This window comes from Anguilla rostrata, chromosome 3 (assembly GCF_018555375.3).
Source record: "Anguilla rostrata isolate EN2019 chromosome 3, ASM1855537v3, whole genome shotgun sequence".
Classification (NCBI taxonomy): Eukaryota; Metazoa; Chordata; class Actinopteri; order Anguilliformes; family Anguillidae; genus Anguilla; species Anguilla rostrata.
In genome coordinates, this window is record NC_057935.1 from 20947909 (window position 1) to 20958597 (window position 10689).

Sequence of the window (10689 nt, forward strand, 5' to 3'; positions counted from 1 at the left end):
ACAATCTCGATTTCAGTTTCTCAGCCAATGTCAGATAACTTTAGAGCTTGCGCAAGCCATGCGGAAAAAAGCAGACCTGACCAAGCAAACAAAAAGTTGCAAAACTCTTTTTTATTCCTAATATCAAACGAGAGCAGCAAAGCACTCCCATCAATAAACAGAAGTCAGTACATTCGGCTGCCACTGCAGCCCACACGCGTTTGTGGACAAAACTCTCGATACAAACCAAACGCCGCAACTGATCGGGCTTTCGTCCGACGGCGTTCTTTTCGCTAAGAGTCACGCAGGCCCAATCCTTAGGACAGGAAAAAAAAAGGACGCGTTGCTTTTGTCTTTGCATATAGCGCGCACTGTCCTATGATTCCGACGCAACCGTAGTGTTCTACAAAGGAGGAAGAATCTGTTAACGTCAAAAGGTGACAAGACAGAAATGCTGCTCAAGCCAGAGGAAAAAAACTTTCCCATGCGGGGCGGGGAAGGAAACGAGAAAATAAATGGACATGATGCTCAATATTGCTCAAACCGAGTGTGACGAAGAAAAACCAACATTATTGCGCGTCGGCGAGCTACATCTGCTGGGTGGAGTTGCCGTTCCAGGTGTTGTTGTCGTCCTCGCTGTCTTCCTGCGTCCTTAGCCTGTGGATCCTACCGTCTCTCTGAAAGTCCTCCGCTCGTTTTTCCACAGCTCGCCTGCGAATCGATTCTCTGGAGAAACAGTTCGATTAAGACACGCTTCCAGAAATGGAAAGAAAAAAAGGTTTAAACTGATTAGCTGGACTTACAGTAAAAAATTATTTAAATTATCTGACCTTTAGGTCAACTTAATGCATGACTCATTCGTGACTTAATGCATTTGACCTCAAACGTATGTACCCAAATCCTATTTTACCATAATCAAGTCAGAGATGTTTCAACCCAGACAGACAGCAAATCGGTGTATGGCTCAGATGGATGCTGTGAAAAGACTGGCTTCCTGCCTCTGTCACTCGAGGGGTGGGATTACCTCTTTGGTTCGCTGGATGAGGCAGAGGCGGGACCAGGGCCCTGGGGCGGAGCCCTGGGAGACGTGCCAGGAGGCGGGGGACTGCCGAAGATGAAACTGCTGATAAATCTCCACACAGTCAGTAGGGGGCAGAAGATCGTCCCCAGGAGCGCCCAGAAGCCTCCCCCTCCAGAGGACTGCACCACCGTGTTTGTCGGACGCCCTGTTTGCTGCAGGGTTGAGGCAAGAGAAAGTTCATACATTAAAGAGCAGTCACACATTCTGAGGAACTCTGTCTCAGTGTGTGTTCGAGGGCATCGATAAAGCATTGAACACCAAATAAACGCTGCCTCACAGAACTGCCCCTGGGTGGAAAAAGCTGCAGTGAAAAGCTTGTTTTTGACCGCGTGTACTGAAAACAGAAGGCGGAGGAAACTCACAGGCAGCAGGACTACGGAAGCGCTGGGAACGAGCTCCAGCTCCAGCAGGGTTCTGCCCAGGTCCTCCCCGGTGAACTCCCTCCTAGGGAACATAGTCGCCAGCAGGAAGTGGCCATACCGGTTCCCCACTTCCTGTATGGAAGAAACATTCCATTTTAAAAAATCCATAAATATGCTTCAGACATTCAGTGAGACCAAATCCACAGGTAATGGGACAGATGCAGGTAACAAAACAGACACAGGTAACGGAACAGACACAGGTAACGGAACAGACGCAGGTAACGGAACAGACGCAGGTAACGGAACGGACGCAGGTAATGGAACAGACGCAGGTACCAGGACAGACACAGGTAAGAGAGCAGACACAGGGAATGGAACAGACACAGGTAACAGAACAGACTCCGGTAAGGGAACAGACACAGGCAACGGAACAGACACAGGTAACAGGACTAACCTGCGCTGCAAACTCCTGAGCCTCCTGAAGCTTGGCTTCGGAGGGGAACTGGTTAGTGAAGGATGAGCCATCGGGGAGACGGAACTGTATTCTTGTCGTTGAGCTGCGGGAGAATCGATCACAGACAGCACCGACAAACTTCAAACTAACACACAGGCCTGGTTCAGAAGAAAGAGCGAGCCTTGCCACTTTTCAGCAAAACATTATCAGTAGCTGAATCTGAACGCTGATTTGAAGCTAGCCCCCTCTGAGCCACCTTAGCAGGCCTAAAACCAATAAACCATTTCCCTGTCAGATGGATCATAATGCCTCCATATTCACATATCTCAAATACGAGTCCTATTCGCAGTCACTACAAGCAAACTACGACACCACGCAAAGGAAAGACAGGTGATTACAGACACTGCACCCTAGTGGCAGGAGAGGTAAATGCAGCCCACAGATATGCTTTGAGTCCCTGTTAGGGACTTGAGCGCGGTTCTGATATGAGCGGGCTACATACCTTCTCTCCTGCTGCAAAGCCTCCTTTCTGGCTTCTTGCTCCGCCTGCCGGGCCTCCAGCGCAGCCAATCGGGCCGCCTCTACCTCCTCCTGGTTCCTGGCGTAGCGCGCTGCGCGGTCGGCGCGGTCCTGAGGGAGAGAGGCCCACGTCACTGCCTTCCAATATGACTGACACAACACACTACTAAAGGAGCTGCGAATGAGAGTTACTCATAAACCACTCAGGAGGTTTATCCAGAGCCAAAGCTGTGCTTTTCAGCGTTGTAATGCACTCCACCGTCTACAGTCGAATACTGACCTTACTTAGCCGTTACTACGGCTAGCAGCTCAAAAGAATTGCACAATAGGTTACAGCATTTCCCCAAAGAGAGAGGGTTTCAGATGGCAGAATATTCCCTGCCTTGCTGCACCACAGCGCCTCCTCTGGCTAGTCAGAGGCATGCGGTCTGCCAGGACCTGCCGCACAGCTATTCCAAAACATCTGAACGATGAAATAAGGATGCCTCCTACCCAGAAGGTTGCAGTCCTAACCCTCACAGAGCGACGACGTAATCAGCCTGCAGCGCGGATCCGGAGCGCTCACCAAGGCGATCTGCTGCCTGACGCGGTCCCTGGCCGCCTTCTCCTCCGCCTTCTCCCGGTTCCTCTCCTCCAGCAGCCGCTTGGTCTTGTCCTCCTCCTGCTTGCGCTTGAAGTCCAGCATCTCCTTGCCCAATTTCCTGCGCTCCTGCTCCTTCTGCAGCTCCTTCTGCAGGGCCGCAGTGGAAAGCTCATTACACACAGCTGCGCCATTCCAAACAGTGCAGCGAAGATTCAATTGCCTAGCTCAACATGAATAATATCTCTCTTTCCCTAAGGATTATCATGGAACATTATTTTATTAAATCTCTGCAAACACCTGGTACTTCCAGTGAAAATGGAAAAGCAATATCCTGTTAAGAAGAAACTGAGTACAGCTATGATTGATGCTTTGCAGTCTCATTATGTACCAATGTCTCTCATACGCCATAGGTAACTTCACCAAAAAAATATTTTGTCCAAATTTCGGACAGAAGGGCAGCAGCTAAATTATGATGGTGGCTGGTGAAGAGATCAGACCATTGTTTTATGATTTTTATTTTTTTAAATACCTCGCCCTCTTCTTTTTTCTTTTGCTCCCGTCGATCTTCAAGTTTCTTGGTCAACCTGGATATAGATTCAGGATAACGTGAAAAAATGGGAAGTCACGGATGCTTCCTCTCAGTTATGCACATTTCCATCTTTGTGTCTTTGGAAGACCCACCTCTCCACCTTCACACTGAGGTCCTCATCCGTTCCAGAGTTCAGGGACGCTTCGTCTGATGACGTACTCCTATCCTCAGCGGGAGTCACATGACCTTCCTCTCTGCCCTCCTCCACTGGCCCAGGCAGGGATTCTGGGAGGCAGGCAGCAGAAAGGTGGTTAAAATCAGCCAAGCTCCCGATGCTTCAAGTTCCTAACAACTCACCGGCCTCCATTTCCTCCCATGACAAATTTCACTAATCACTTCAAGGACAATCACGCATTAAGTGAAACTGGTATGCACCATCCAGTAGAAAGATGCTGCTAATCAAAACAACTTGACTGGCAACACCATTCTACCGGAAATCTGTGGAATTTGAAAAAAAGACTATATCAAGCCCTCAGAGACATCATGAAGGGGTTTCCAATGCAGGGTCTAAAAATAAATACAAATACAGTGAAGAGCAACAGTTGCCAGCAGACCGTCTAAGATAGTGCCCCACCCACCGCTGGGCGTGGTCGAAGCTGAAGCGCTCTGATTGGCCAGGCTGGGCGGTAGCGTGAAGCCTGGTGGGCCATTCTGAGGGGGGCAGGGCTGCTGCGTGGCTGGTTCTGGGGTGCCTGAGGGTGCGGACGACGTGTCTGTCTGTGCCCCTGTCATATCGCCGTCTGGACCCCCATCTGGAATCCCCATCTGTTGCCGGTGCATCTGTCCAGGACAGGGAAGCTAGGTCAGTCCTTTTGGCAGTCCTTCGCCATAAAATGTTAGCCATATATTACTCATTTACTGTTAGCGAAGAGCCACTCAATTATATAATACCAAATACAAACTCAGGGATAGTTAATGGATGACCGAAGAAAATTCCCGCTTTGACTTGGCAGTTGTTATATGAGGGAAAAAGGGTTACGTTTTCCTTCTCAAGTGCTGAGGCAGTGTCTACTTTAAGTGAAAAGCAGTACACGCAGATTTCCGAATATTTGATTTCCCAGCCTTGATATGCGATCACAGAGGCAGGTAAAGTTTAAAAGTCTGATGGGTGGAAAAGCAATGTTTACCTGTTTGACCTTAGCGATCCGCTTTACAAGCTCCTCAGCAGACATACTGCCTGCTATCACCTCAAGGGGAATCCCATTTTCTCCAATAAAGAAACTTGTTGGGATACACACCACAGGGTCTTCATAAAAACACATTAAGGGTAATTGCCTGTATCTATAGTAAAACATTCAGAAAACTGAGACATTAATCCACCAACCACCGCCACCCCATCTGTTTCTTAATGGGGGATTATAATTTTTTATCCAAGTGTAGTTCAAAATGAAGCCATAAACTCCACACTGAGGTTTTATCTGCGGAAAAGGATACAGATCTGAGAAAACTGCACACAGGTTTCACTGAAAGAAATAAAATAACAAAACATGAGTTTACAATGCAAAATTGCACAAGTTGATGCAAAAAAAGTTTGAAAATATAATACCTTGAATCTTACTTCTCGGGCAAATTCTTATTTTCATAACTGAACACCGCCTACCTGTTGGCGTCTATTTTTATCGCGACACAGCTGTTATTGGTGGCCTCGGCGACACTATCATCTTCCCAACAAGACAGCATCTGCGCAGACTGTGCATCGTCCCCTGAAAGACAACGTCCGGAAGCCAGGGTTAGTGACAACTGCGAAGTCACAGTGTACAAAGGGGCTTTAGTGGGCCTTTCCGTTACACGCTTGTCTCATTGCGGTACAGACTGTTCAACTTCCCTCGTTCACCAAAAGAGGCCAACTAACTAGCTAGCCACGTTGTTTTTTAACTTTACACAGTTCTTTCAGCTAAAGCCACCAGTTAATTCTGAATTCTTTACCGCTAGCTGACTTTTTATTTTCGATACTGTACGAAGAACTGGCTTGCTTGCTAGCTGGCTAACGTTTGTGTCGCAATCAAACATTCCACAGTCTAGCAATAAGATTCGCAAGCTAGTGACAACAGCCTTGCTGGACTCTTTCTGTCCTAACATTAATCCTTACCCACAAACCATGCTAGTTAACATTAGCCAACTAGTTAACGTTGCTACCTGTCATTTTCATATGAACATTCGCATCCCCGTCCAACGATGTCTGTGTAGCGGGCAGTACATATTACCTGTAATAACGACGACGAAGATGGCGTTTTGCTGTTTGGCTGAGACGATGGCAGCGGGAATCGCTCCCTCAAACCAAATCATTTTTGTGATTTACAGTATTATCAGGCCCACTTGAACACTGGAACGCCGAACCACATCAGTGTTCCCTGGAAGGAACCTTTAATCTCACCGACCAGATTAGCACACGTAGTGAAGGTGACGAAAACAAACCTCAATAACTTCCGGTTTCTGGTTTGTCAAAATAAAAGATCCTGCCAGGTCGTGCACTTGAACACTGTTCCTGGTTCTTTTATTGTGCATTCTCATGCTCTTAAAAGTGATATATACACGTACATACTGTAATAATAAGACAGACGGCAAAAAGCCCACAAAACAAACAGGTACTGAAGATGGCTGCAGTACAGGCCTGGCAGAGCATCACCAGGGAGGATACCCAGCATCTGGTGATCACTATGGGTCACAGACTTCAGGCAGTCATCAAATGCAAAGGATTTGCAACCAAAGTAATAAATGACAACTTTATTTATGATTGTTAATGTGCCCAATTACTTTTGGTCCCCTTTTTATACACAGTCCTTCCATTTCAGGACACCATAATGTTTGGCACATATTGTTAGCTAAATGAAAGTAGTCATACTGTATATAGTACTTTGCACATATCCTTTGCGTGCATTGACTGCTTGAAGTCTGTGACACAAAAAGATCATCAGGTGCTGAGTATTTTCCCTGGTGATGCTCTGCTAGTCATGTCCTGCAGCTATTTTCAACTCCTGTGTGTTTTGTGGGCTAGTTTCCTGAAGTTTTCTCTTCAGCATATGAAACGTGTGTTCATTTGGATTCATTTGGAACGACTTGGCCTGTCAATAATTCTCCTTATTTTGGCTTTGAGAAACTCCTTTGTTGTTGTAGTAGTATGCTTGAGAACATTGTCCTGCTGTAGGATGAAGCAATGTCTAATGAGTTTGGAGACATTTTCTTGAACTTTAGCAGAAAAGATGCTTCTGTACACCTCCAAATTCATTCTGCTGCTGTTATCAGCAGTTACATCATCAGTGAAGACAAGTGAGCTAGCACCTGTGGCAGCCATACATGCTCAAATCATACCACTCCCACCACCATGTTTCACAGATGATGGGTGGTTCTTTGTATCATGGGCATCCCTTTTGGCTTCCACACTTTGCTCTTGTCATCACTCTGAAACTCGGAAACTTGGTCTCATCTGACCTCAAGACTTTTTTCCAGAACACAGGGTGTTTTTGGTACTTCTTGTCAAACTTTAACCTGGCCATCCTTTTTTTTCAGCCAACTAGTGGTTTGTATCTTGCAATGCAGTCCCTGTAGTTCTGCTTGAAGTCTTCTTAGGAAGACTTGCCTCCTTGCTCCCTGAAGAGTGTTTCTGATCTGTTGGACAGGTGTCCAAGGGTTTTTCTTCATTACGGAGAGAATTCTTTGGTCATCAACTGTACAGGTCTTCTTTGGCCTACCTGGCCTTTTGTGATTACTGAGCTAACAAGTGCTCTCTTTTTAATGATGTTCCAAACAGTTGATTTTGATAAGCCTAAGGTGTGGCATATGTCTCTGACTGTTTTTTTATTTGTCAGCCTCATACTGGCTTCCTTGACAGTCATTGGTACACTCTAGTTGTCATGCTGACACCAATAATGTAATCAAAAGCCTAGAATCAAGACAAGACACTGAAACCTCACTCATGCCTGCACTAAGAAAGAAATTGAACATACCAGACTAATCAGAAACACCCGTAAAGCTATTTGTCCCAAACATTATGAAACATTGTGAAATGAAAATGTATAAATAAAAGCTGAGAAACTGCCCTTTAACAAAATGTGAATTGTTTGATTACAAACCTAACATTGTGGAGTACAGAGCCAAATCAAGAACAAAATCTCTCTTTGTCATTGTCATTATGGAGCTTACTGTATATCACCTCTTTGTTTCTGTCAAATACGTGTGTTCTTCATCTCACGATGCTTGCACACTACACCTGTATCTTTGGAAACAAGACCAGAGCTGCCTGGCCCTGCCAATAATATAGCAACAATTTACACTAGTTATTTATGATAATAGTTACAATTACATTTATCAATCTTCATATCTGTTTCACATGTTGTCATCTTGCTGTGACTACTTGCATATGTTTGCATGTAAAAAGTAAACAATTTGTTTTAGCCCCAAGAAGCCAATTCAAATGCGTAATGATTACATCAACTTTGATATTCTTACTTTAGAAATATTTTCATAGTTTATTATTAGGTGTTGAGGATCCTGTTTAGAACAGAACATTTCTGCTATAATTGGGAATTAGATTTGAATACATGCTTCTGTAATACAAGTAGTTAATGCAGGATACCAATAGATGGCACTAGCAACCTTTATTATCATTTCCTCTTGTATCAGTTTCTCTCTTCATACTTTCACAATGGCGGGTCTAGTTATTTTCACCAGCTGTCCACTTTGAAGATAAAATAGGTCAAGGATATATTAAAAAATGTAAACAATTATATTTGCTCACGAAATCAACCTGATACAATCAACAGCGAGAAAATGTTTGACATTGCGATAGTTCAGCACAATACCAAGAAACTTCTACAAAAAAAAGAAAAAAAGAAGAAAAATGTACATCCGATTGCAGTTTCTGCATATACAGGTGAGGTATGTGTGATTCATTGTACCATGCAGGTTGGTAGCCTATCCTACCTGCCCTGTAAAGGAAACAATCTGGTACAAATACTTTGAGAAGTAAATGTGTTTGGATTTAAATGTACTTATTTTTGTTTATGTTTGTGCCAGAGTGGTTACTGAACACATTTTTGTTTAGATATCATTTTTTTGTTTTGCCATCTGTTAGGTAAACCCACTGGATGCCAGGTCGTGGCATCCGGGACCTCTACTCAGATTAGTCCAACCAAAATCATTATTCCTTAAAGAATGAGAATACATGTCTGTTCTAACCATTTGCTGATGGGGTTGTCAGAAAAATCACAGCAATGTTTTTGCCTGTATCCTTTTCATAGTACAAACATAATCCTTGCTGGACTGTAACAACCAATCACAGGTAAGTCTGCCGCTAATGCTAGTAAGTATCTGTGATATAGCACCTTTATTGAATATGACATGCTTTAAAGAAAAGGACAGACTTAACCACCTCCAATGTGTAGCCCCCACTTGGCTGATGTCCGGCAGCCATTTTGCAATAGAATATCCACCACACATCACCTGCAATGGAATGGGAGGAAATCCGTAAAGCCAGCTAGGGACTATGGCTTGGCTATGAATAATGGTTACATAATGAGCATTGTACCTCATCAGATCTGTGTTTTGTAGTTGTTCCAATGACCTTTGATATGCACTGATTGAACACCACTTCAGATAAAAGCGTCTGCCAAACAAATGTAATCGAATGTAATATGGGACAATTCATTTGCCAGATTGAGAATTTGGCAAGGCTACCAAGGAAACCCCTTAACTCTTTGTGACAAACAGTTTGGGACCTTAAATGACTAATGAAGGTAGGAGCTAGGTTTACCATCTCACCTGAGATGACATCTATAACTGTCCCTTGTCACTGCAATGGGGCAGTTTTTTGCTTATCCAACACCCTTTCCCGCAACTTTTTTTCTCCAGGTCTCCAGTCACCCACCCGTGCAGAAACCAAGCTCATTTTCTACAGTAATCAGGCAGGAAAAAGTCACAAGGGAGGACATTTTATATTTTATTTCATAAAAGGGATGGGGATAATTATAAGCATCTCTGAAAAGGCTGATATATCATCGCGTCTGCAGCTCGTCAGGTTGACTCACCCTTCTCCTGGACTGTTACGGTGACCGCCAGCATGGCTACCAGCCGCGCAGCCGAAGTGGCGCATCGCCCGCGGCACCCTTTACCATGGTAACGGGCGTGCTGTGCAAAACCCATGTGGGCTGTATGGTTATTCCACGGCAGACAGGCCCAGATCCAGTTCAATGCAAAGCACTTAGGAAAGCATGCGGCATGGTCTGCAAAGCAACTAACTCAACCCTCCTATATAAAACCCCCATATGCAACCCCTGGGGGTTCGATTGTTTGCCATGACACTTTCTCTACTGTGTTCCTGTAACGTTCTCCCATTTCCTCCCAGTCAGCACAAAGTTTAGTCTGCTTTACCTTTTAAAACAAAGCATTTCACATAATCCATAACCTTGAACAGCAAATTTGTTTTGAATTACTTTTGGTGATTATTCATAGAGTAAATATTTTTAAAAGCACAGATCTGAGGATAGATCTTTTAAAAATGACTCTCCTCCAACCATATATGCATGGAGCATTTTAATTGGTAATTAAGATTATGTATTATGCTTCAGAAAAAGTAGTGCACATTTACTGTAAGAAAAAGATCCATGATCCAAAGTCAACTGCTATTATAAAATTATAGAACTTTGAGGAAGATTTCCTGAGTTTCGAAAACCAAAATTACCAGAAAAGATTAAATTCCCCACAGAGTGAATGCCATTAGGGAAGACAGATTCTCCACACTTCCAAGACCTCAATTTCACGGCCATGTTCACTGTCAGAATTAATTATGTGTTAATTATCCTTTGGTTAGAACGTTGATGTTTAACGTACTGTGTACAAATATGCTTCTTCGGATGAGACCCTACAGAAATAGACCATGAATCTTAAATTGTTTTGGACCATTAAAACCTCCATAAGGCTAAATATACTGCAAACTCTGGGAGAACTTTTGTGAATGATGGTAGTCTTGAGTTTCAATAAACGTTTCAATAATGATTAAGACAGACTTTATAACTGGAAAAAGTAAAATGAAAAAAAAATTATCATAAGTTGAAATAACCAGCACAAATCCACAATTCTCATCCACAATTTTCAAAATGTTAATTATGGACCCGGACATGACAAGTA

The 10689-nt window shown here is 43.9% G+C and overlaps 1 protein-coding gene across 1 annotated transcript; it reads right to left on the minus strand.

Annotated features, from left to right (window-relative positions):
• Positions 1-91: 91 nt before the first annotated feature.
• On the minus strand, positions 92-5963 carry LOC135250435 (UBX domain-containing protein 4-like). The gene is made up of 13 exons (XM_064326697.1): positions 5772-5963; positions 5168-5270; positions 5002-5030; positions 4695-4813; positions 4146-4347; positions 3660-3792; positions 3508-3562; positions 2961-3125; positions 2379-2506; positions 1877-1979; positions 1423-1554; positions 1004-1212; positions 92-705 (listed from the first exon to the last, which is right to left on the minus strand). Exons 1-13 carry the CDS (start codon positions 5851-5853, stop codon positions 567-569), a joined length of 1599 nt encoding a protein of 532 aa, XP_064182767.1. The 5' UTR covers positions 5854-5963; the 3' UTR covers positions 92-566.
• Positions 5964-10689: the final 4726 nt, after the last annotated feature.

Excerpts from the sequence above, each read along its gene's own strand:
- LOC135250435 (XM_064326697.1), bottom strand. The coding sequence starts at position 5,853 with ATGATTTGGTTTGAGGGAGCGATTCCCGCTGCCATCGTCTCAGCCAAA. Across the intron at positions 4,348-4,694 it reads GGATCGCTAAGGTCAAACAG|ATGCACCGGCAACAGATGGG; the intron begins GTAAACATTGCT and ends TGTCCTGGACAG. Across the intron at positions 1,980-2,378 it reads GCTTTGCAGCAGGAGAGAAG|CTCAACGACAAGAATACAGT; the intron begins GTATGTAGCCCG and ends ATTCTCCCGCAG.